At 46.7% G+C, this 24312-nt stretch overlaps 11 protein-coding genes across 11 annotated transcripts; 5 read left to right on the top strand and 6 right to left on the bottom strand.

Annotated features, from left to right (window-relative positions):
- The first annotated feature begins 3 nt into the window (after positions 1-3).
- On the top strand, positions 4-1388 carry BGW36DRAFT_386895 (phytanoyl-CoA dioxygenase family protein). The gene has a single exon (XM_046217056.1). It carries the CDS (start codon positions 85-87, stop codon positions 1306-1308), a length of 1224 nt encoding a protein of 407 aa, XP_046068066.1. The 5' UTR covers positions 4-84; the 3' UTR covers positions 1309-1388.
- Positions 1389-1689: 301 nt separating this feature from the next.
- BGW36DRAFT_363081 (putative short chain type dehydrogenase) lies at positions 1690-2577 on the bottom strand (the record flags this gene model as incomplete). Its single annotated transcript, XM_046214435.1, has 2 exons — positions 1690-2187; positions 2281-2577. The coding sequence occupies 2 exons, from the start codon at positions 2575-2577 to the stop codon at positions 1690-1692; spliced, it is 795 nt and encodes a 264-aa protein (XP_046068065.1).
- A 1196-nt stretch (positions 2578-3773) lies between these two features.
- BGW36DRAFT_431299 (DUF821 domain protein) lies at positions 3774-5252 on the top strand (the record flags this gene model as incomplete). The annotated part of the gene is made up of 2 exons (XM_046220965.1): positions 3774-4253; positions 4314-5252. The coding sequence occupies 2 exons, from the start codon at positions 3774-3776 to the stop codon at positions 5250-5252; spliced, it is 1419 nt and encodes a 472-aa protein (XP_046068064.1).
- An 868-nt stretch (positions 5253-6120) lies between these two features.
- BGW36DRAFT_400167 (putative BCS1-like ATPase) lies at positions 6121-7914 on the top strand (the record flags this gene model as incomplete). Its single annotated transcript, XM_046218607.1, has 2 exons — positions 6121-6147; positions 6169-7914. The coding sequence occupies 2 exons, from the start codon at positions 6121-6123 to the stop codon at positions 7912-7914; spliced, it is 1773 nt and encodes a 590-aa protein (XP_046068063.1).
- A 368-nt stretch (positions 7915-8282) lies between these two features.
- Positions 8283-10773, bottom strand: BGW36DRAFT_326564 (putative coenzyme A synthetase; the record flags this gene model as incomplete). The annotated part of the gene is made up of 1 exon (XM_046212736.1): positions 8283-10773. One exon carries the CDS (start codon positions 10771-10773, stop codon positions 8377-8379), a length of 2397 nt encoding a protein of 798 aa, XP_046068062.1. The 3' UTR covers positions 8283-8376.
- A 531-nt stretch (positions 10774-11304) lies between these two features.
- Positions 11305-11856, top strand: BGW36DRAFT_303835 (HotDog domain-containing protein; the record flags this gene model as incomplete). Its single annotated transcript, XM_046211920.1, has 1 exon — positions 11305-11856. The coding sequence occupies one exon, from the start codon at positions 11305-11307 to the stop codon at positions 11854-11856; it is 552 nt and encodes a 183-aa protein (XP_046068061.1).
- Positions 11857-11900: 44 nt separating this feature from the next.
- On the bottom strand, positions 11901-14041 carry BGW36DRAFT_41068 (fungal-specific transcription factor domain-containing protein). The gene is made up of 5 exons (XM_046219151.1): positions 13829-14041; positions 13749-13781; positions 13557-13692; positions 12943-13502; positions 11901-12886 (listed from the first exon to the last, which is right to left on the bottom strand). The coding sequence occupies exons 1-5, from the start codon at positions 13859-13861 to the stop codon at positions 11945-11947; spliced, it is 1704 nt and encodes a 567-aa protein (XP_046068060.1). The 5' UTR covers positions 13862-14041; the 3' UTR covers positions 11901-11944.
- A 135-nt stretch (positions 14042-14176) lies between these two features.
- On the top strand, positions 14177-14926 carry BGW36DRAFT_363076 (putative haloalkanoic acid dehalogenase; the record flags this gene model as incomplete). The annotated part of the gene is made up of 1 exon (XM_046214434.1): positions 14177-14926. One exon carries the CDS (start codon positions 14177-14179, stop codon positions 14924-14926), a length of 750 nt encoding a protein of 249 aa, XP_046068059.1.
- Positions 14927-15670: 744 nt separating this feature from the next.
- On the bottom strand, positions 15671-17835 carry BGW36DRAFT_304398 (putative arginine permease; the record flags this gene model as incomplete). The annotated part of the gene is made up of 8 exons (XM_046211966.1): positions 15671-15839; positions 16233-16328; positions 16420-16885; positions 16950-17154; positions 17216-17305; positions 17356-17576; positions 17640-17674; positions 17732-17835. The coding sequence occupies 8 exons, from the start codon at positions 17833-17835 to the stop codon at positions 15671-15673; spliced, it is 1386 nt and encodes a 461-aa protein (XP_046068058.1).
- Positions 17836-18960: 1125 nt separating this feature from the next.
- Positions 18961-21084, bottom strand: BGW36DRAFT_400161 (putative efflux pump antibiotic resistance protein; the record flags this gene model as incomplete). Its single annotated transcript, XM_046218606.1, has 8 exons — positions 18961-19050; positions 19117-19550; positions 19642-20145; positions 20196-20291; positions 20360-20534; positions 20592-20643; positions 20709-20785; positions 20863-21084. 8 exons carry the CDS (start codon positions 21082-21084, stop codon positions 18961-18963), a joined length of 1650 nt encoding a protein of 549 aa, XP_046068057.1.
- On the bottom strand, positions 21070-23501 carry BGW36DRAFT_386886 (uncharacterized protein). The gene is made up of 5 exons (XM_046217055.1): positions 23369-23501; positions 23237-23311; positions 22404-23166; positions 22068-22350; positions 21070-22004 (listed from the first exon to the last, which is right to left on the bottom strand). Exons 1-5 carry the CDS (start codon positions 23461-23463, stop codon positions 21415-21417), a joined length of 1806 nt encoding a protein of 601 aa, XP_046068056.1. The 5' UTR covers positions 23464-23501; the 3' UTR covers positions 21070-21414.
- Between the last annotated feature and the right edge of the window lie 811 nt (positions 23502-24312).

Below are 24312 nucleotides of genomic sequence, written 5' to 3'. Positions count from 1 at the left end.
AGAGATGATTCCAATCCATTAAATTTTTTCGAAATCCGCTAGCTAAATATCCGCCACACTGCAGCATTTAAAGAATTGAACACTATGAACGGCAACTCAATCTATCCGGCGAGAAACCGATCCAAGCGTCTGTTCTCTGAACAAGATATCTCACTGGATGCATTTAAGAAATTATGCTCCCAGGAGACTTCATCAGAAACCTACCCACTGGCTTCTTCGATTGAGAAAAATGTGCCAATCTATGACTTGTCAAAATACGCCCTCAACACTAGTGCCTCGACAATCTCTGAACTACAGGATGAATGGTATGAAATTCTCTCGACAGGTCCAGGTGTGCTTATATTAAAGGGAATGTATGATGTGTCTATATATGGCGACGTGTTAGACTCCACAACGTCCACATTCCAGCGCATCATTGATCATGAGCGTTTAAGTCCGGGGGTCAAGAAAGGCGACCATTTCGCCAATAGTGGCGCGAATGACCGGATTTGGAATTCGTTTAGCAAACACGCTCTGGCAGACCCCGAATCATTTGTCAAATACTATGACAACCCATGGTTAGCTCATATTTGCGAGGCATGGCTGGGCCCTGCATATCGCGTAACAGCCCAAGTCAACATTGTCAAACCCGGTGGTGCGCCTCAGCAGAGCCATCGTGACTATCACCTGGGTTTCCAAAGCGGAGAGAGCTGTAGCCGATATCCTCAGAATATACAGGTTGCGAGCCAGTTGTTGACTCTTCAAGGCGCTGTGGCGCACACTGATATGCCGTTTGATAGCGGGCCTACACGATTACTTCCATTCAGCCAGCAGTTCGAACCCGGATTTCTAGCGTACCGACTTCCCGAATTTCAGGCATACTTTCTTAGTCAATGGGTGACTGTATCGTTGAATAGAGGCGACGGGGTATTCTTCAACCCTGCACTTTTCCATGCAGCAGGTGAGAACAAGACAACAGATATCAACCGTACTGCCAATCTTCTGCAAATAAGCAGTGCATTTGGTAAACCAATGGAATCTATAAATACAATCCCGATTGTTGCACGTTGTTGGGATCTGTTAGCTGCTAAATATAAGGACGATGGAGGGTTGAGCCTGTCATTGACATATCTTATCCAAACCATCGCAGACGGGTATCCCTTCCCTACAGACTTAGATCACCGGCCCCCTGCGCCCAGTGGCATGGCGCCAGAGAGCGAGCAAGAAATCATAATTCGGGGTCTTAAAGACCATTGGACCCGCGACCAGGTTGTTTCGGAACTTCAAACGATGAAGGCAGGCTGGGAGTATCCACCGCTTACTGGGTAAACATGCTAAAAAATGTCGAGGTTGTTATTTAAATGCCGAGTCCGAACGTAAAATTATTCAAAATGGGAACTATATGTCTAGGAAATATAATTAATTGAGTGAAAGCTTGTTCAAGAAAGACACATTTCATGACTTCTTGTCTCCTAAAAATTCGTAAATAAATTGAAGAACGATTATAACGAGAGCATTTAGCCTAGCCATACATCGATTCATGAACTTGACATCTCAATTATTGTCTTATCTGTATTGTAGCTAACATGTCTGGCCTTGCGGAATATACTTATTGCATGCCGATTAATATAGATGATACCTAATTATCAACGTTATCGCTTTATACATAAATAAATACTTTTACAAATATGAAAAGCCCGTTCCTTTCCCCTACATCTTACTCGGCATTCGCATGGCACCATCAAGTCGGAGCACCGTGCCATTCAACATGGAGTTGGAAATACTATGCATGACCAGGCTCGAAAATTCTTCGGGTTTTCCGGCCCTGACCGGAAATTCCATTACTCTTTCGAGACTTTCTCGAGCTTTGGCAGACAAATTGCGGGTCATTTCGCTTTCAAATAGACTGGGGGCGATGGTGACTACTCGAATGCCATATCGCGCGAGATCTCTGGCCAGCGGCAGAGTCATCGAAACAATGGCTCCTTTGGATGCTGAATAGGCAAGCTGACCCGGCTGTCCATCGAACGCCGCAGATGAAGCAACTAGAATCAAGACACCGCGTTCGCCATCCGCCGTAAATGGAGTATTGTTTATCAGATGCGGCACAGCGAGCCGGACAAGGTCGATCGTCCCTCGGACGTTAACCGTCATGACTGCGTCAACGCTCGACATTGAGACTGGCGAGTTGGTTCTTGCATTATAGACCTATGAACACAGCGGGATATGGTTAATTTGAACAAAAATTCATACACATACAAATGGGTAGATCGGGACTTTAGGTTGGATTTGGGATCTCACCTTTCCAGGGAAGGCAATACCCGCAGCAGCGACCACGCCGCCGAGAGCGGCTCCGGTCTGTTGTATCCATTCCACGGTGCTCTTTATCGCAGCTTTTATGCTCGATGTTTCGGTCACATCGGCCTGCAGAAATTTTGCTTTTTCTTCGCCTAGCTCCTTAATGGCGGCATGGCCGGCGTCTTCGTTTCTGTCCAATAGAACAACATATGCTCCGGCTTGGTGTAAATCACGAGCTGTGGCCAGACCGAGCCCTGAACAGCCCCCAGATATGATGAACGTACGACCAGCTGGTTTCATTTTTATTTGTTTTCTTGGTATCGGAATAGTATGTGGTTGAACCTATCCGATGAAAGAAGGAGAGCTGATCTTTTATGCGAGTAATGAATGGCCAGTTATTAGTTAGTCGGAATAGCCGAGGCAGAAAACACCTTTGCCGAGACCCCAATTAATTGCATATGCTAGTTGAAGCACTTGATATGAACAACTCACAGTAGTTGCCAAGTCGTATAATCTGTTATATATCTACGATGCTGGGAAGTAGAGAGGAATTGAATATTTTATGCAAAGTCCTCAATGCATCATCCCCGCTCAAACGCGTCATAAGTACATGCATGTACTAACTGCGAAAGACTTATCGCCGAATAATCTACCTCTTTAATCGCATCTCCTGTTGATGTGTCTAATTAAATGAATTAACAAATTGAGAGAACACAATTCATATTAACTTTCACCATGTAGTAAACTCGACGATAATCACAGTAATTAGTTATATGAAAGGAGATATATGAAATCATAGAAGCAGAGTTGTTGTAGTATTGCAGTAGTCATCGTGAGGGATGTCCAAAAATCAACATTGTTAAACATATCAGAGAAATAACAAGAAACTTATCAAGCAGCATCAATCTGCTGTTGATATAAATATCCTTTGGGAATCAACCCTAACCCTAAGAATAACCCTAACCCTAATAGGTCCCAAAGCGTGCGCCACTCAGCGTTGCACAACTCCGCAGCACGCTCGGAGCCTGTCATTAACAATAATCAATAATTATAATTATTAGTATTGTCAGGGTCAAAATGGAAAAGCAGTTACCGTCCGAGCACTATCGACAGTGGACCTGACGCCGTCCGGCCCCAGCAGGACCATAGTTAATTGGCCCTGGTCGCCCTAGAAACGGGCGGATTCTCCAGAAGGAAGATGAAAAGCGGACCTGATCGGCCGTGTTATCGGTCCAGAGCCAACCGCCACGTCATTTTGATGTTCTCCTGAGATAAAAGAGATCAAAGCGCTGGCTTGATTATATCACTGCAGAGTTCTACTTTACTAACTGCTTGTCACTGCTGTGGCACCGCGTGTTGCAACTTGTGACACTGGTACAACAAATCCTTTGTGCACGCGATAACTGAGTTCAGACGAAACCGACCGACTGACGATAAGGATGACACATTCCTCATAACGACGCATACCAGAACGGACGGACTGTGGAATCCAGAAAATGGCCCAGCAATTAAAGCCCGCCTGGGGAGTCTCGTCGCGATTTCCCACCATTATTCGCTTTAGGTCGCTCGTCGTCATAGCCTGCTCTCTCGCCTTGGTCCTGTTCGCCTCGTTTTTCGTGATCGATTTCAAGAACAAAAACTATCAGCTGCAGCTCCAACTGCATCAATTATTCCGAAACAACCACTTTTTTGAAAAACCGTGCTATGCGCCTTCACATTCGGCCACCGACTTGCTGCAAGACGGGACGTGGCAGCATGAGGTGCCCGCCAAATGGCAATTTTCTGCTAGTCGTGATGCGAACAATTACGGATTGAGCTCGGAGCAGTGCCTGGCTGCATTTCCTAAATTATTTACAGAAATCGATAAAAGCGTGAAGCTGCGGAAGGAAACAAAAAACCCGATTACTTTTGACGAAATCAATGCACGCAAGACGCTGGGGCAGGGAATGGGCCGGGCGATGATTTACCAAGGAGAGGTGAGTTGAGTTGGCTCACCTGGCATCGCATCGCATGCTGACAATAAGCCTGGGATACAGTTGTATATCATCGACTACGGCGACATGACCTATACCGCCACCCGAGCCAAATCGACCCTCCACTCCCTTCATCGTGCGCTCGTATCGATGACCGATAACGAATCCTTACCATCAATTGAGTTCCATTTCTCTGCCGACGACTTTGTCTGGGATAGCCTCAAGGCTGAAGGCGGCCCAGTGTGGTCGTATTCCAAACGCAACACCGCTGATATTGACGAAGGCGACATCGACGATAACAATATATGGCTGATGCCCGATTTCGGATATTGGGCATGGCCCGAAGTCAACATCGCACCCTATCGTGAAGCCCGACGACGAATTGCCACAGTCGATGCCCAGTTTGACGACTTTCAGACCAAAAAGAAGCAGCTCGTATGGCGGGGCGCTATGAACACAGGAGCCGAACTGCGTGAACAGCTGCTGGAGGCAACCAGGAACAAATACTGGGCTTCTGTACGGGCGGTGGACTGGACTAATGAACAAAGCATTGCCGACAACATGCTTCCCATCGAAGACCACTGCCGGTACATGTTTCTCGCGCACACCGAGGGACGGTCGTTCTCCGGCCGGGGCAAATACCTTCTCAACTGCCGCTCCGTTTTCATTTCGCACACGCTGCTTTGGCACGAGGCTCACCATGCCGCGCTGCTCTCATCCGGCCCGGACGCAAACTACGTTGAAGTGAAACGCGATTTTTCTGACCTCGAACAGAAGATCGAGTTTCTCCTCGACCACCCAGACGTCGCCGAGCGTATTGCCAATAACTCAGTCAAGACATTCCGCGATAGATACCTCACCCCGGCGGCCGAGGCGTGCTACTGGCGATACTTGATACGGAAATGGGGCGAGGTCTGCGACTTTGAGCCCAGGCTATACGATGGGAAAACAAACAAGCTCCGGGGCCAGCCATACGAAGAGTGGCTTTTGAGCGCACACTAGAATTTAGATTTATGTACAGTGGCTTCTATTCGGCGGGGCATTGGGTGGACATGGAGTTTAGGGGTTTCGTTTTATCAGTATTTGCTGGGCTGGTTATATCTACGGCCATGATATAGACTATATGGGTTAAATACCATTCAATGCGATTTCAATGCGGCTCAATTAAGAGTACAGGCTCGTTTCACCGCTCGCAATTCCATGCAGTCCAATCATAGACGACGAGACTAGGTTGTGGCTGAGCTGTGAGGCTTGTTGCTGTTGATCATTACATCAAGCTGGCTCGACTGAAGAGGTTAATTTGCAGCGAGGCTGAAGCGGCCGTGACCGCCAATGACGGCCAGGCCGGCTATGGCGAGGCTGAGTCGTGCGCAAATTTGACTTGTCTAGATGCGCACCTCGCAGCCAATGGAAACCTCTCTGGTTCTAGGCAGACATCGGGGTCTCTTGTGGTGCTACCATCTCACCTGAAAGTAATGCAACAAGAAGTTGACGCTTTCCCCAGACCGTTTCTATCGCTCATGGATTTCCTTTCGCAGGATCCCATGGGTGGCTGAATGCCTGCATAAGCGCCAATATTAATCATGAGTCACAATAGCAAACCAACACTAACTGGCGAAATTTGCCCAACAATCTTTTCCTGTTTGGATCGCCGCGGTGGATCTAGACACATGCGTGTCGCGTCAGGCAACAACGTCCAAGACCGCTGAGAGTGTGTTGCTGTGGATATAAAGCTACTCAACTTCCAGTGAATTGTTTCTTTTCCATCTACCAACCAGTCCTTCCGAAGGACTAAAGGAGCCTGCCTCTATTTCATATAGCCAATATTTCCTCGTCAATTCTGTCGGTAATAATTGCTTATCGAGCGATCATGTCGTACGCCGCTCCAACACAGAACGTCTCGGCTGAGGCTATCAAGTCTCTGACCGGCATTCCCATGGTCGACACATATCTCTCCGGGTTTTCGGTCATTTCAATGTTCTTTTCGCAATATCTCCACATGGACATAAGCGCATACATATCCCTGGTCTTTCTCCTGGCCACCGTCGTCGCGACTGTCCGACTGCGCGTTGAAACGGTCATGGAGAAATTCAGGGGCTACTTCACATCGACGATTGAAGTGCGCATGGACGACGAAGTATTCAGCTACCTGATGTTCTGGATCTCCCGGCAGCGGTTTTCCCAAAAGTCCACCAGAGTCGTGGCCAGCACAAGAACTAACAGTGGCTACTACTATTACTCTGATGACTCTGACGAGGACTCCGACGACTCCGACGACGATGAAGGCGACATGGTCAGTGCCTCTAACGATTTCGATTCGTACTGGGAGAAGCGTGTGGGCAAGGACAAATTGAAACCGCTCCGGATCACCCCTGCCGAAGGCACACACAATTTCCGCTTCAGAAACTACCGAATCACATTCCGACGAGAGCGCGAGGAAAAGCGGCAATTTGGCTGGGGGAGCCCACCTGAGAAACTATACATTAGCTGCTTCGGCCGCAACCCGGACATTCTGAAAGATCTCCTGCTTGAAGCGCAAAAGATGTATGTTGACCGTGATGGCGACAGGACAATTATTTACCGTGGGCAGAGGAACTCAGATGCCTGTTTTGACTGGACTCGGTGCATGGCGCGGTCACCCCGGCCATTGTCTACTGTCGTGTTGGATGAGGGACAGAAGAGTGCTTTCATCTCTGACATCAAGGAATACCTGCACCCGTACACTCGACGGTGGTATTCCAACCGCGGAATTCCCTATCGTCGCGGTTACATGCTCCATGGCCCGCCTGGGACTGGGAAATCGAGTCTATGTTTCGCTGCTGCCGGAACAATGCACTTGAAAATCTATCTGATTAGTCTCAACTCCAAGACTCTGACCGAAGATGCCTTGGCAACGCTTTTCCAAAGCCTGCCCCGTCGATGCATTGTTCTTTTAGAAGACGTCGACGCCGCTGGTGTTGCGAACAAGCGAAGCAATTCCACAACTCCGTCTACCGGCACCAACAGCACCAGCACCGAGGCGTCTGCTTCCGCAGAGCAGAAGAATACTTCAACCCCCGCACCCGAGAGTCCCAGCGATGGCGACAAAACAGAGAACACAGATAGCTCCGCTAACCAGGGCGTCTCTCTCTCCGCGCTCCTCAACATCATCGACGGTGTAGCCTCTAGCGAAGGGCGGATCCTGGTCATGACAACCAACCATATCGAGAAACTCGACCCTGCGCTTCTCCGCCCCGGCCGTGTCGATATGACAGTTGCGTTTGGCTACTCGGATCGGGAGACCCTCAAGGATCTCTTCCTGGCAATCTACGCCCCATTAGCATGCGAGATTAAATCCACATCTGCGATTTCGCGGGCGGCTGCTGTGAGGGAGCAAGAAAACGGCAAGTTGTCGCTCTTAAAGGGCCATGCGGGTCGTCGCACACCGTCCACATCATCCAATATTTCGCAAACATTCTCTGTTCAGAGTTCATCGGAAGAGGAAATCCGTCAGATGGCCGAGGAATTTGCGGATCGGATTCCGAGCGGCGAGTTCACGCCCGCTGAGATCCAGGGTTTCCTTCTATTGCACAAGAAAAGCCCGCAAAACGCGATTGAGGAAGCCAGCATGTGGGTTCAGCAGACACGGGATAATAAGGCTCAACAGCAGACTAATGGGGACTGAGCAATGATGAATTTATGATGAGAATTGCATGAGAGGAGTTTTGATCATATTAAGCATATTGTATTTATATTGGAGCATTCTATTGAATATTGAAATTAACCAGATTTAAGTTACGTTTATTTCGGGAGATATTCCCATTCCAGCAAGAAATAATATGTTGCTCTTTTGCTGCGGCAGAAATCAGAGTAGTGAATATTATCATTTTGTTCATCCCTCGCGATGGGCAGACACCCCTACACAGTGCTGGGGATTAGTATTCTCTCACTCAAAGGGTACGACTTAACTCAGAGAGGAAGGAAGCTAAAAAAAGCTGTCTTTCCTAGCTGTATTCTGGCCTTGCAATGAACATGATCACTGAGTTAGATCTTCATGTTAATAGTCGGACTCCTTATTCGGCAAAGTACCACTAGATAATTCCTTACTTCAACTAATCATATTCAGTAAAAAGAAACAATTCAACATCTAACGACGGATACTCCGAATATCAAAACGCTGGCCACCTTCCGGACTGAGGGTTGCCTTGTCCAACTTTCCAGTCGGTGTCTTCTTGATCTCCTGCACAATTTCGATGACACTTGGGACTTGGAACCGTGCCATATTCTCAGTTGACCAAGCCCATAAAGAGGCCTCATCAACTTCTTCCGCGCCTTCACACAACTGGATAGCAACTTTCACATCGTCTTCGGTGCCGAAGCCTAGAATACTGGGAATTGCAAATGCAGCCGCGGTGTTCACAGCGGGGTGTCGCAGGAATTCCTCTTCGAGGTCCGCCGCGTTGATGTTCTCTCCACGTCTGCGAATGACGTCCTTTAAGCGTCCGACAAAATATACGTTACCCTCATCGTCCATCGTGGCCAAGTCGCCGGAGTGCAGCCAAAGATTTTTAAAGGTACCCTCATTTGCAATGGCGTTATTGAAATAGCCTTGAAAAAAGGCATTGGGATAGTCACTGCGTAGTAATAGCTGGCCCACGGTGTCATTCGGTACCGGCTCATCATTTTCGTCTGCAATTCTGATCTGAAACCCTTTGCTCACAGTTCCGCACGAGCCAGGTACACGAGCACCCTTTTGAGTTATGGGTATACTAGCCTCAACACTGCCATAAAGAGTATAAAGAGGATGACCGAACCGGCGCTCGTAATCTTCAGCAAAAGATGGAATTGGCACGCCCCAGGCAAGTCGAACGCTGTGATCCAAGTCGCGGGGGCTCGCTGGCTGCTTGTATGTCAGTGCTAGAGTGGCGCCCATGAAATCGTACACAGTGGCCTTTGTTGCCCTGATCTCATCCCAGAATCGGCTCGCACTGAAGCGTGTCGAGAGCGCTGCTACTGCACCCAGGAGGATGGCAGGAATAATTGTGAGTGCAGTTGCGTCTGCGTGAAACAATGGGAAAGGACAATAAAGCACGTCCTCCTCGTGGATTCCAAAGCTCTCTATGAGAAGCATGGCTTGACGGATAAAATAGTGATGAGACAAAACGCATGGCTTGGATCGACCCGTTGTTCCGCTTGTGTACAGGAAAGCAGACGTGGTAGACGGTGACACTTCAATGGCCTCCGAAATGGCCTTGTCGAATTGATAGAGAGCCGTCAGATCATGAAAGTTGCCTCCACCTTGGACATAGATGTCTTCTTTCCCAAGTACGTTGGTTGATTGAATATCTTGGAAAAATTCAGCGTCAACAATGGCGAGCTTTGGATCTGCAGCTTGTACAACATGTTGAAGTGTAACGGACTTGAGTTCCACATTTACAGGCACCCAGGTGGCTCCAAGTCGGTTTGTTGCTATCCACGTATGAACCATCTCTACGCTGTTCCTCATAATGACGAGCACTCGATCTCCCGGACCAACTCCTTGGTCTCTCAAGCCTCCTGCCAGCGCTGATACGGATACATCTAACTCCTTAAAAGATAAATCGCGGCCTCCAAAGCGGAGAAAGGTTCGATCGGCCATAGTATCAATGGCAACTTTGAATGCAGTGTTGATGTCTTTGACAGCCCAAAGCTTGGCTAGAACCTTCTCGGGAGCATTGCGTGGGAATACAGTAGACTTGATAGAGTTCGTCTTGGGTTCAAGCTCGCTATCTGTCTTGGTGGAAGTTGCTTTCCGGCTAGCAAATTTTCTGAAGGCGTCGGCAGCATCACTCTGTGCGAAGCAGTAGCTAGCAACATTGACTTCATCATGAAGTACATTTTCCATGTTTAAAAAAACCGCCCTCTCTACCGAGGTTTTGGAATTTGTTGCCGCAATTCCTGGTAGTTTTGCTAACTCAAGGGCCAGCTCCAAAGACCGTTGCTTAGGATCTTGTGCAATCTCTGTGAGAAGGCCAATTCTCAGTGCTTCTTCTGCCCCGGTAAAATTACCCAACATAAGGAGTTGTTTCGCCTTGAGAAGCCCCACCATAGAAACAAGCCGCAAGGAGATGCCGCCAGTGACTGCATGACCGATAGTTGCCTCTGGAAACTTGAACTGAGCGTTGGGACCGCCGATAACAAAGTCAGCTGCCAATGCAATCTCGGCACCACCACCGATGGCGTATCCCTGTACAGCTGCTATTATTATCGTCGAGGCAGATGCTGTCAGCCGTGTGATATCCTGCAGTTTTTGGAATGCCTCGCGCAGCTCTTCGGCCGAACCTGTTTTCGGAGCGAGGGTCTGCTTCAGGTCCTCCCCAGCACAGAACGAACGATCTCCAGCACCTTCAAGTATGATGATGCGAGCGCTTGCGTGTTCCCTCAGGGATGCCGTGAGCCCATCTAGCAAGTCAACACTAATTGCGTTTAGGGCTTTAGGGCGATTAAGGGTGATTCTCACTACGCCAGGCGCTGGGTGAGAAACGAGAACCGGATTTGCGTCCATGTTTAATATGTTGTGTCTTCTTCAAACAGAGCGGATGAAAAGGTCACATTGTTGGTATTTATATAGGTCATCATTTTTAGCGCCAAAGCTACCTAGTATAGCAATACTGGACCGTCAAGATAGACATATATTACGTAGTCAGTTGATACCGAGTGAGATCCACGCTCCGCTAAGTTCCCCTTAGTGCTTATTACTGCACTAGACAGTGGACTATCTCTCAGGCTTTGATCATTGGTACTGCAACCACTGATATTGTGGGTCTACTTTGGCTTTGTGGCAACTTATACCGAAGTACAGAAACCACCTACTGTATCGTCAAGAAGTCGTGATTTTTAATAATAAAAATTGGAAATTTAATTACTAATGAACTTTAAAACGCTTTTAATGAAGGCAATAGAGGGCAGGTTATACCGATGTACCAATGATACTTAAGTGGTCGGAGTACATGGTATAAATGTACATTTCTGCGTAAATTTCTCATTATCTTGCGTCTATAGCTGAGTAACGGGCCCTTTTGAAAGAATTTCACCCATGGCAGCCGATGTAGAAGCAAGATTGGCTGCAACTACCAGCCACAGTCCAGCTTTGAAGAGACTTTTAGCCCTCCCAGATTGCACGCAGTTCCGAGGTGTCCTCGTCATTCAGCCCAAACACCAGGCAGACCAACTCACGTTTACGACTCTCGCAGGACCAGGCAAAATTTCATGCCCACCTTACGTTGCTACGTCTAACGAAAAGGGAGAACTCCTAGCATTTTACCATCTCGGGTCTCAATTAGCTGGCCACGCCGGTATCTGCCATGGTGGTCTCTCTGCAGTGCTGCTGGATGAATGTATGGGCCGCGTCTGTTTCGCCAGATTACCCAGTGGTGTCGGAGTAACAGTCAAACTGGATATCAGCTACCGGGCACCGATAGCCGTGAACAGTATAGTGTTGGTTGCTGCAAAGGTCGAAAAGGTCGAAGGACGCAAAGCATGGGTCAAGGCGACTATACAGGATCCCGAAGAGAGCACTGTATTTGTCGAGGCGGAAGCTCTGTTTATAGAGCCGAAGTGGGCGGCGCAGATGTCAAACGACCTGTAAAAATGTCGAGGCAAAGCTGAGAATCATGTGGCTTTTTCGTTTTTCGTTTTTCTTTAGTTCATGCAACATGCAAGGCATATTGAGTTTCCTATACAAGCAGTATGTCCATTCCCAATTCTTCCATGACTGCTCGCCAGTCAATGGATATCAAGCCTTTATCAATTTCCAACTCATCAGCCATTTCATCTCGCCTCTTCCAGACCTCTTCCACAAGCCTACGGACACAAACTCGACTGCCAATCCCAAACCTGATGGTACGATCCAACCAGTTCCGTGCGAGAGCAATGTCCTCCGGCGTGTAGACTTCAACTGCAGCAATGAACGCAGGCCAGATTGAGAGGTTTCCGTCGCTTGCAGAATGGAAAGCCGATATTCGTAACAAAACTTCAGAAACATATTTCCTTACGCTGTATGGCGGAAGGTCGAATAGAACTCTGTAAAGGTAGACGTATGTTGCAGAAATAAAAGCCTCTCGTTGGTGATTTGCGAGGATCTGAGATTTGATATCATGATGTTCATCAAACGAGTCACAAATGTTATACATGGTCTCTTCTTTACATTTGTCTAGACACGAAATGACATTGGATAGTGTTTCCTCTAGCAAATCGGCTTCTTGTTGACTCTGCAAACTTTTCGCTCTCATTTTTTTACCGGCGATAGTGATAGCCGAAATACACGCCAACAGAGAGTCTGTAGACCCAATGGTGAATCCGAATTCGGGCGTAGACGAGACACTGGAAACCAGAGAACGCTCGGCTTCATCGTCGTCCATGATGGATGTGCTAAAGTTTCCAGGGCTACCGAATGGTTGCGAATCTAGGAAAGGTATCCTCGTCCAAGAGTCATCAATCCCAGAAGTGGCTTTATGGCCGTTCACGGTATCAGCGATTATTTTGGTAATACACAGGCTCTGTGTCGAGCAGCAGGCAAAATCTGAGTCGGTCCAGGGCTCTTTTTCGCTATATTCACAAAGTAGCGACCAAGCACCATTGAGGTGTAGTCTCCAAGTTCCAGGTCTCCCGCTATAAACCTTCTTATGAATGAGTATGTCATTGACATATGTGTTTCTTGTGAATTATGACTCACCTCGGCCATGCACAGAGTCATTACAGCCGCCAGTGTTCCACTATAGTCCGGATTTTGTCTTTGCAGGCTATATTTCAGCTGCTCGATTGCGTTTGTGTAATATTCAGTTGCAAGCGAAAACATCTTGTCCGGCAAGCCGGCTAGTCCAGCCAAGTTGTAAGCTGCATGTGATAACATGGCGTTGTAAAGTGCCTTTTGTTCGGATGTTTCGTAGCAACGGGCTACTGCCGGATAATAAGAATACCAGGGATTACGGGGATGAAAAAGCGGAATCATTATGGTGGATACATGACTAGTATAATGATGGAACAAAAATCGAGCCTCGCTGCTCGAGCTGAATGGGTCCGTGGGATCAATGGTTAATAGTTTATATGCATTTGACAGCAAGCCAGGTGGGTGATCCGCATTCTTCACCAACACGCGAAAGGAGCCGAATGGGTTGAACGTAGGTTGGCTGCTGCTGCTGCTAAAAACTTCTTCGGCGCACTCGGGATCGCAGCCATATATGAGTTGATCCACTAACTCTGAATCAAGGATTGCATGACCTGCCCATGTAGCGTCTGTAATGGACGCGCGTCAGATTTTGCAGCAAAGAAGAAATGATAAGAACGAACCACAGTCAATGTACCGACGGCCATCGGACCTGTATGGCTGATCCTTATCTTCTATCCAGACTAGTTTGGCTCCATAACCATCACATGGCTGGCCAAGCCGCTGGCAAGCCCGGCAATGTGGCCGCTGCTCATCGCACTATAGTCTGCATTAGCTAGTCGTGAATTGGGGGAGAGAGAAGAGTGTCAACTCGCCTTTACCTTCCTCACCCTGCATCTCCAGCAGCCCTTGTCAAGTCAGTCAATAACAGGGATGATCGGGACGAAAGTCTTACAGTAAACGTTCGATCCCGTCTGCGTCGCGGCATGATCAAAAGCAATGAAGGACAGCAGGAAAGCTATACCGACGAGAGGTGAGGGATTCCTATCTATACCTGGCATGATAGTGGTGTAAATGTGGTAGAAGTTAGCCATCTCCACTTATTTCTGCTCGCCGCTCAATCGGAATTCTATAATTGGTTAGTCCCTTCGGCGTAGATTTCCCTACTGTCCCGAACCAGCAACTGTAAAAATATACATACCTCGGTATCATATATATATGTGTGTATATGTGTAGAGATGGGAATTTCAAGGAACATTTTCAAGTACTACATACAAGCATCAGCAGTCAACCTTCATCCACCATGGCACGACTTCTGGATACATATGACTTACTCTCGTTTGACTGCTACGGTACCCTCGTCGACTGGGAAGGCGGGATAATCCAAGGAGTAAAGGCATTAATTGATCGCTTAGACAAGCTAGATCCATTGAGGGACGACAAAACTGCAATCTTTGGGCGTTATATGTATCACGAGGGCCGGATTCAGAAAGCTTTCCCAACCATGAAATACGCATCCATCTTAACCAAGGTGTATGAAGAGTTGGCGTCTGAGTGGGGACTCGGGGAAACGGTCGTGGAAGGTGAGAGTGCAGCTTTTGGAGCGAGTATTGGATCCTGGCCAGTGTTTCCCGACACTCTCGCAGCACTACGCGAACTTCAGAAACATTTTAAGCTGGTCATCTTGTCCAACGTTGACAGAGAATCGTTCAGCAAGACGCTTGCTGGCCCTCTTGCTGGTTTCAAATTCGATGCTGTCTACATTGCTGAAGAAATCGGGTCTTACAAGCCCAATCTGAACAACTTTCAGTATCTCGTACACGGTTGCGAAAAGAACCTTCAAGTTCCGAAGGAGAAGATCTTACATACCGCATACGCTTTGAATCATGACCTGGTTCCAGCCCACGGCTTGGGGCTGAGTACTTGTTGGATTGAGAGAAAGCCAAATGCGATGGGGGGCGAATTATCACTAGTTCAGGGTCAGCTATCACTAGACTTTCAGTTCAGATCCATGGAAGATATGGCGGATGCAGCCCACGCGGACTTTAATTAGGGCGTACCAACCGGTGTTCAGTAGACTTGCATAGAGACGTTCTGATGCGGTTTTGACGATGTATCTGTTGGTCCTAAGGCTCGCCACCAGAGGGAATCTTGAAGTTCATTAGAAGCTTCGATAAATCTGCCCTTGGTATTTGTTTCATTTGGTGAATATTACATTATGTTCCCACTGCGTGCACGCAGTTGCTTGCTCTATCTAGGAGAAGAAAAAATGTATATAGTGATTAGCTTAACCCGCACACTGTTTTAGGTCCTCTTTCGCTACAGTCTTACTCCCTATACCCGACTTTTATATCAACTGAAAATGAAATAATCATACTGTGAGGAAGTGGTTTTCTCGTGTATAGCTATATGTCGCTATGGAGTCAAACTGATTGCTGTCCTCTTTTCCCTCCGCCCTTGTGTGCCAAGGAAGGCCTCTGCATATTCTACAGGTCAGAATATATTCATTACACGAAACCCTATGGGAGAACCGTGTGGGCTCTGGTGTAGGCCAGTTAGTGCAGCCTCCAGTGTACACCGGTTCACACACACACCTTACCTAAATCCTTTCTTCTTCCCCCCTCCCCCCCCCCTTTTTTTTTGTGGTTACAGAATGCATTTAAAAATAACTATGAGCATCTTTAATTCGATATAAATAGACATTGTTATATCGTGACGATTACAAAAGGAAAGTGTAGCTTTTCAGTTTAACTCCTTAATGGACTCAACGCTACACCAAAGTCTCTCCCTGCTGACATTACACGAGATTGCACAATCTTGCAGCTAGGGTTTTGGGATGTTCTGTTTCCCAAATATCATCCAGAGCATCAATCTCTGCTTTCCCGGTGACTAAATCCACATCCTCTAGCAGGTGCACTTTTGTTCCCTTAAGAATCTTCCAAAAAATGTAGAAAACACCGAAGATCCTGTTTTTCATTAGTAGATGGCAGCAAAGTAACATGAATGTGTCTTGGAGTCGAGAGCCAGCGGCCAATAAACAATGACTCGGATTAGATGGGGAGTAACCTACGGGAAACCAATGTAGGCGACCAGGAAGCTGCTTACACTCCAGTTGCCTTTCATGAAAACCGAAAAACCATTGAAAACGGAGACGATTGCAAAAAATATCAGACATGTCCAGGCTACGTAAGGCTGAAAAGGGCTGCGGAACAAGATGTTCTCGCTACTAATACCCTGGACGTGCAGCGCCGCGCGGAAGCGCGTGGATGCGTAACAGATCGATATCCAGGTGAGTAAGCCGGCAACAGTGGTGAGATTGGCGAACTATTTAATGGGTTCAAGTTAGTAACGTGTAACACCATTTTACCTGGAGGATGAATAGGCTATTCATACCCAGAGAAAGACAGTCGAACCGGCAACTGAAACAGTCATGTACGTTAATAAAGAAACAGAAGCTGTAACAAGTACACACCACAGTGGCACTCCTCTGTACTCGAGAGTCAGTGACAACAAATCAGAGTAGCATTCCATGGATATAGAACTCACTTTTTAGTACAGTTCAGAAGAACTCTTGGTGCCTGGCCGACCTTGGCAAGAGAGTAGAGGTATCGGCTACCAGTATATAGCATTGCGTTGGCTGAGGAGACGGCCGAAGTCAAAATGACAGCGTTAATGATGCTGGGGAGGACTGTTATTCCCGCATTTTGCAACCCGATAACCCAGGGCGATTGAGCTGCACCACTAGCATCAGTAGCCAATGCTGTGAGGAGATTGGGGTCGTTACTGGCCACAATGCAGCCAACAAACAACGTCCCGAGAACATAAAATCCTAAGATACGATAGACGACTCTGCGGAATGCGATGGGTATGTTAACTCGAGGGTGTTCGGTTTCGCCCCCGGCCGCTGCAAGCATTTCAACGCCAGCATAGGTGAAGCACGCATAAACCAGAACGCTGAAAAAGGCGAGGAATCGCCCTTCAGGCCCAGTAGCTGGAGATAGTTCGTTCATGGCTTGGTTAGTTAATTGGTGGGCTATCATGGGAAGTTGATACTCAATATTGGTCACGAGACTCACCTCCAGGATTGTTCCAATACTTGAACCCAATAGCATCGTTATTTGGGGCACCGCCTGCCATAATGACCACCGATAAAATCATGAGGCCAATAATGGCAATCAGCTTTATGGAGGTGAAGACGAATTCGGCCTCGCCAAAGATTCCAACAGCAGAGACATTGAGGGCAAGGATGAATATGATGATGATAGTAATCCACACGGCTGGCTAATAGTGAAGTTAATCAGCCCAGAACCATCGCCCCTTAAGAAGAGGACAACTTCCTTACAGAAATTCTTTGGGCACCAGGCCAGTAGTCTATCACGACAGAGGCAGCACTGATTTCAAGGCATACAACAATCGAGGCAAAGTACCAATTCTGATGAACCATTTAGTGGATCAAATGTGAAGCATAGGGTGAATACACACATTCCAGCCTACGGCAAATCCTAGGGCCTCGTCAACGTAGCGAGAACAAAATGTCGGAATAGCACCCGGTATTGGTAACCAAGTAGTCATTTCGCCGAGCGAAAGCATCATGCCGTAAACTGCAAAACCGGAGATGGCGAATCCTAGCAGAAGGTTTGCAGGGCCCGCTGTCGATAGCGAAGAGCCGATTCCAAGGAAAAGACTAGTTCCAATGGCACCACCTGTCGAGAGATATATCAGACACTACTCACGCCTGTTCCTTCTACTGATTGCTCGTTACTTACCGAGAGCCATAAACTGGATATGGCGGCTTTTGAGCCTATGGTCAAATTACATTAGCTAAACTGTGGTGTCTTGAGTTTGAACTATTACTGACCTCCTCTCGACGTGGCCAAACCGGTCACTTTGTGTGTCCATTTGGCCCATGGTACAATCACCGTTAACATCGACGGGTACGTCCATACGTTTGCTGTCGTCCATCGAGCCAATATCGTTGACTTTCGCAGCGAAACAAACTTCAGATACGAAGGTGGAAATTGCTTGTGATAGAAGCTGTACAGAAATTAAGATAGAACCCGCTGGTGGTGAGAAGTTCGTATTATTTAACAGCCTAGGACAACTCGGTTTTCAGATCACTGGTTGTCACCGTTATAAAGAGCGCTCTGATCCATTCACAATGAGGGCCTTGTTCTTATCTAAAGCTTATAACTAGTTATTAAGGTTTATATCAGCCAGCTCATAAAACAGCATCTCTCTATGGCTGCTGGAGAAATGACCATTCCAGAATATACAAGAGAAGTAGCTTATAGCGAGAGGAGCCCGCTTTAAAGTATCGTTCCTTGTTCTTATCTACATTTAGGGGTTAGTTATACGTAGCAGTTTTGAAGGTAAATCTTATCTATCCTACTAAAAGAAAAGCGATCATTCCAGAATATGTAAAAGAAGCAGCTTATACCGAGAAGACCCACTCACTGCCCGAGTATAGCGAACTAAATGAAGAGGAATGATGCGTAGTCGACTAGACAACCCTTTGTTGTTTGAGTTATGTCAGATGACCAGATATCCAATGCGGGGAAGATTGGTCGCTTGATCGTGGAGCTCAAGCAGTCCACTTAGCCCTATTATCCAACCATCTTGTTTTTACTTGATTGGGTTCCAGGAATGGGCGAGATAGAGACCTATATCCAATAAGATTTAGCATCACCAACAAGTTTATCCCTTAAAAGGCTTACCAATTTTATTTCTAAATTTTAAATATAATTCGACAGATGGAGACTAGCCTGTCGACATCCCATGTCGCTCTTCCGTCCAGTCCCTATATTCTAGGAGAATGTGTCTCACTGTATGGCGTCCGAGTCCGCATTAAAATTCGTCGGATTGAAGCTATAGAGCATATAATATATACGGGGTATATAGGTTAATAATAGGAAGGAAAGTTTAATTTAATTACTAAGTACTTATTTAATTACTCATAAGGGGATGAATTAATAAACTGGATAGATAATATAGTTAAATATATTCCAATATAAGTTAACAAAAGTTGAAGTACCTCCTAATACACAGTAGGATCATATTCGGACCTGAACGCGCCTATATATTCCCGGCTTACTTGCTAGGTTTCGTAACCCTAAAATGCTCAAAAAATATGTATAGAGATACTATTGCAGCAAATGCAGACGCAGCGGTACCTAAATACTTTGGATTGTCAGTAGCTCAAGACTTCGGTCAAACGTATTCTGCAAGGGAAAATCATATACTTACAAACGTGTTGATAATAGCTTTATTATATGACAATATTACTCCAGGCAATTGGTCGATACTAACTACAGCTCTTACCCCCGTAGCACCCGCGTCAAAAATCAAGGTGGCATTGACGTCCGGAGCATACTCTGGGAGTGTTGACCGTAGGGAACTACTGAGATCTGTTTCTGCTAGTGCTAGGAATAATCCTCCTCCGAAGAATTGTCCGAAAAGAACCATTGCCACACCGATTGGGATCTTTGATGGCTCAAGGTTCTGCTGTACTGCGAGGACAGGTTGCTGTTGGGTGATACCACGGCCGACGCCAGATAAGACCTGGTAGCCAACCCAAGCTCCTGTCGGAGAGAACGGGGTAAAGAGGGCCATCAGGCCTGAACCAATTGCCGCGATTGAGTTTCCGATTAAAGAGTACAAAGAGGTATTTCCTTTCTTAGCTAAAACAGAGGATGAGTATTAGCAAACGTTTATTCTTTAAACAGGACGTGTTAGGGCTTGAAGCCGTCAGGCTTAATATTAAATACTTACCTATAAACCCCGTGAGCATCGTCGCTGCTATTAGCGGTCCGGCAGTGGCCATGTAGTAGGCGCCGCTTATGATTGGAGACGCGCCCTTAACTACTTGGAACCAGACAGGCAAGTAGTATGCAAATATCCAGAGGGAGGCGAATTGTAGCCCGTTGATAAGGCATGAGGAGTAAACTATCTTCTGGCGTAGAATAGATCCCGGTATCATTGCAGAATCCCCGCGTCGTGATTCCCACACGCAAAAGACAGTCAAGAGGGCTCCGAAGCCGACGAAAAGGCCAATTATAGTGGATGAACTCCAGGCGTACGTCGAGCCACCCCACTGGAGGGCCAACAAAAGCATAATGCAGGTTGGCGCAAAGAGGCAGAATCCTATAGGATCAAGCCGATTAATTGCTTCGTACAAGGTAGCAGCTGTCTTGGACTTGTCCCTGGTGTCTGGAATGCGGACGAGAGTGATCGCGCCTAACGTAATCCCACCAACTGGGAGATTGATATAGAAGCCTGCATTGTATTTTAGTTGTAACTCTCAATAGTATGTCAGTTGGACATACACCATCTCCAAGAAACCCTCTCCGTGAACACCCCTCCGATTATGGGACCGATCACCATTCCTAGTAGGGAAAATGCGTATACCAGAGAAACGAGACCTGTTCGTATTGCAATAAATTAGTAGACTGCCCACGCCGTAAATCGTTCATCTGCAGAGGTTTCTTACTCGGACGTTGCTCTTTCGTGGAGGAGGCTGCGACGATCGCTAATCCCCCGTTGAAGAGGCCAGCGCCTCCGATTCCAGCGATTGCTCGGCCAACTATAAATGCAGTTGACGATGGTGCCACTCCACAGATCAGGGAGCCGATCTCAAAAATAACTACAAATATGAAGAAGACGACCTGGCAGTACGGATGAGCTGAATCCTATTTAGCGTAATGACTTTACGATTAGGTTACCTTCGAATAGTAGTATTGGTAAATCTTGCCCATGACGGGTGCACAAGAACACCTGGTGAGCACCTGTTAGCTTGCCGAAATGCATATATAATTTGATGTTTGAATATCGGCTCTTACAAGGTTATAAGGTAGGCGCTTCCGTACCAGCCGATATCTTTGATGGTGTGGAAGTGAGTGGTGATGGCGGGAATGGCCTTTTCGAGCAAGTTAGTCACATGTATATTGAGACTTATGTCTTTGGCTTCAACAAATCAGTATAGTAGTAACTCACAGTCGTAATAATTGTAACGTCCAGGCTATAGAGGAACCCGGCCAGTGAAACTGCAGCGACGATTGTATACAGCTGGATCGCGGGAAGAGCTCGCGGGGCATTCGCAGCAGCTGGCCTATTCATACTATTATCACCATCGTCGTTGCCGTCTACTATTCCTTCGATCCGTTTGGGTTCATTGCTGAGAGAGCCGTCGAAATCAGACGTGTTGGAATTTGGCATTTCGGCGCTGCGTAGGATAACGTGCGTATTCACCAGGTCCAGCAGTTCATGTGCCGACTACTACCGAATGTGTGAACAATAGTTTCTATGGTGAATTTTCTCGAGAAAAACCGACCATCCTCGATATGTATTTATTTATAACTATCCACTCCTGTGGTGCAGCGATGTCTCCGTCGGAGCCGGAGTAGTACGTCTCCGACGGCTTACCACGGTAGCACCCCTACATTGTACAGCTGTACAGCACGTGTCAAAACAGCGCACTCCCGGCAGGTAAACGTAAAAGCGAAATCCTCTAATAGATATGGTGCTATAATGTAGTTACAACAGGGTTTAATTGCATGGTGCTGAGTCATCTTGCATGGTTTGCCAAAATCTATCGTCCAATAAACCAAAAGGATCGAGACGAAAATCATGAAATGATGTCGCCAATAAACCATTTGATGGCTGTGTGGTGGAAAGAGTGGCAGATGAGACATTCTCATTTGACAACAGGTCATCAAATCGAGTCCTCACCTGCCTCAACCTCCGACTAGTCTGTAGCCAGGGCTTGTTGTGCTCCATCAAATCGTACCGGGAGCTATGTTCTTCGGTTCTTGTAATTAAACTATCTAACAGAGTAGACAATTCCACTGATGGTTGAGCATAATTCGCGTCCCAGTCGTCGGCCTTGAATAATACTAACTTAGACAATGACGCCAGGGCGATGTAGAGTTGTTGTAACAATATCGCGGAAAAGCTGATGTGGGGCTGTAAATTTAGTGATAAATAGATATTTACAAGTGCGCGAGTCGCTGTCAGACACATCCATAAGGCGTCTGCTCTATTGAGGGACGGTTCCTGAGCTGGAGCCGTAGGTGGCATGAAGAAGCACAATTCTGAAACAAGTATCTCAACCGCATGATAATGCATCAGCATCATCGCTACACGAGACATTTCTAGTCAGCATTCATTGCGTTGCAAAACACCATGGACGCAACTCTTACAATCTTGTTGAAATCTCTCAGGTAGTGTGACTTTGAACTTCTCTAAGTCGGACACCAGTAATTTTAAGTGTATACCAATGGAACTATTTGGAACAGACGCATTCGATGATGGGAATTCGCGGATGATGATATATTTGGTATTCTCTGCGATTCGTTGCAAATCTATTAGATGAACTAGCCGTATATCATTCTCGTATTCTGGGGCTTTCAATATTTCCTCGTAGCATTGCTGGATATTGGTTGTCCAGTGTAGGGGGTTCGAAGTACGAAATTTAGAAGATGCCTAACAACAAGTGAGCCCAAGAGTAACCGTTGACAGAAATTAGAACCACTTACACATGAGAAGAGATAGAAGCATCCGAGGACAGCTCTTCTTTCTTCCCTTGATGGCTCTGAACTCCGAGCCCAATTCGGGTTAGAAGTGGCGGTAATTTTCATTTCGCCAACAAATTTTTCATGGCTTTTGCTGCTCTTGAATGGGATGTACAAGTTCAAATCAACAAGCAGAGAGAATGCGAGTCCAAGTAAGGTATTTGTCTGAAAATTGACATGAAATAGGCTGTTGTACCAATTGATATAGACCAGAAGCCCTTGAAGGAGGTCCAGGCTTTTCTCGCCAAGTACGATAAGATGCTCCATCATGTACTTTACAAGTTCCTGGCCCATCTGTAATTGATGTACAGAGTCATGATACGACGCTACAGTCATGATCGCGCGATAAAGAAAGGGGCGTTCTCTTGAGAGGGCCTGAGCCGACATCTGCAAGGGAACTGATATAAACGGCACCTGATGAGCCATATCGCGACGGAAGGTGTCCAGCAAATAGTCCGGGCTCTTGTTAGGTCTGCACTCTGACGGCAAAAACACTGTCGGTTCAAGCTCATATTGTTGTGTAGTTGGCAAACCTTGTGGAATAGCTTGTCTCATGTCGATCGGAGCGCTCATGGAAACTGACGCGCTGGAGGTCAGTCCAGTGGACTCAGGCGTAATAGCATTTAGCGCCCCGTTATCCAGAGATCGCGGAGAAGCACCAAGAAGTGAGACTAGATTGTTGACTTTCTGCTCCAGCTGTGCAATTTGCCTTGCTTGGTCATTTCGCCTACATCTTACGCGTTAATAGCGGACCGGGCAGGCAGGCGGTACGAGAAAGGCCTTATGCAGAAGTTTACCTTGACTTGGAAGGCTTTGATGGTCGTGGTGTGCTACGATCCTGCATTATGCAGTGCTTGTCGAGGCGTTTACACCTATACAGAGCCTTTCAGCGTTGACGCTGTGGCGTCGGGGATTGACCGAACTCGTACCTCTCACAGCGTCCGTCTGTTTGGTCATAGCATTTAGCCTTTGCCTTAACACAGTTCTGGCAGGCATGTGCTCGGGGATTGACATAGTCGGCCATATTGGTATATCAAAGCATAAGCAGATCAGAAATCATAGAAAAAGATCGCACCCGTCGGTACGGGCGGACATCGCAGAATATAAGCGGTCCGACGGACTTAAAGTGGACTCCGTCTCCGTCGGAGAGCTTTTTGTTACGAATATGGCTAGAGTGTCTCGGTAAGGGGATCGCCTAGTTATATGAGCCACATATTGTATCTACATCCTGTTTCTAAAGAATAACTAAGTCCTATGTCAAGCCTACTCAATATATTCTTCCTACTTAGTTCACTACTATCAAATGCTCAAAGCTCTTACAATAGAGATTCCATAACACTTTTTGCGGATGCAGTACTGTGAAAACTACGATGCAGTGCCCTGTAGAAACAGAATCACTAGAAGCAAGACCTGTATCTCAAACGGTATGATCTCTAGGACTCATGAAAAGGTTATGTGATTTTGGATATTAATCATATTAACTATATTGTATTTATATTGGAGTATTCTACAGCACCTTGCACCTTCGGCTTTACAAGATTTACTCTTTGACTCTTTCTCAACGCCGCTTCCGGGCCTAATCTACAGTAAGTAATTGAGGTAATTTACGAGAAGTATTCAGCTTACAGGTACAAAACTAGCTGTAACGTACATCGCTGCACGATTATTTCTTGGCACAGTCATTAATGATATAGGTATTTTCAGATTACAATCGCTGTGGTAACAGAGTGAGTGGCCTGTAATCACTCTGTTGAATTAGTGACTTGTCAGAATATTTGGCACTATAATGTTTTAGGTAAAGGCTGAAAAATCAATATTACGGTCAACGCACCAAAACGCTACGTTGTAAGTGACAAAAAGCAATTACTGGACC

Source organism: Talaromyces proteolyticus, assembly GCF_021365285.1.
Source record: "Talaromyces proteolyticus strain PMI_201 chromosome Unknown BGW36scaffold_11, whole genome shotgun sequence".
NCBI classification, from domain to species: Eukaryota; Fungi; Ascomycota; class Eurotiomycetes; order Eurotiales; family Trichocomaceae; genus Talaromyces; species Talaromyces proteolyticus.
Note: the sequence above shows the minus strand (reverse complement) of the source record. Positions and strands in the feature narration are given on the sequence as shown.

Bases quoted from the DNA above. Each gene is read 5' to 3' on its own strand.
- BGW36DRAFT_41068 (XM_046219151.1), bottom strand. From the start codon at position 13,861: ATGCCGCGACGCAGACGGGATCGAACGTTTACT. The intron at 13,693-13,748 runs GCGAGTTGACAC...TGCAGACTATAG, and splicing joins GCAGGGTGAGGAAGGTAAAG to TGCGATGAGCAGCGGCCACA. The intron at 12,887-12,942 runs GTGAGTCATAAT...ATTCATAAGAAG, and splicing joins TGACTCTGTGCATGGCCGAG to GTTTATAGCGGGAGACCTGG.
- BGW36DRAFT_386895 (XM_046217056.1), top strand. From the start codon at position 85: ATGAACGGCAACTCAATCTATCCGGCGAGAAACCGATCCAAGCGTCTG.
- BGW36DRAFT_386886 (XM_046217055.1), bottom strand. From the start codon at position 23,463: ATGGCCGACTATGTCAATCCCCGAGCACATGCCTGCCAGAACTGTGTT. The intron at 23,312-23,368 runs GTACGAGTTCGG...GGCTCTGTATAG, and splicing joins ACAGACGGACGCTGTGAGAG to GTGTAAACGCCTCGACAAGC. The intron at 22,005-22,067 runs GTAAGAGTTGCG...TGTCTCGTGTAG, and splicing joins TGAGAGATTTCAACAAGATT to CGATGATGCTGATGCATTAT.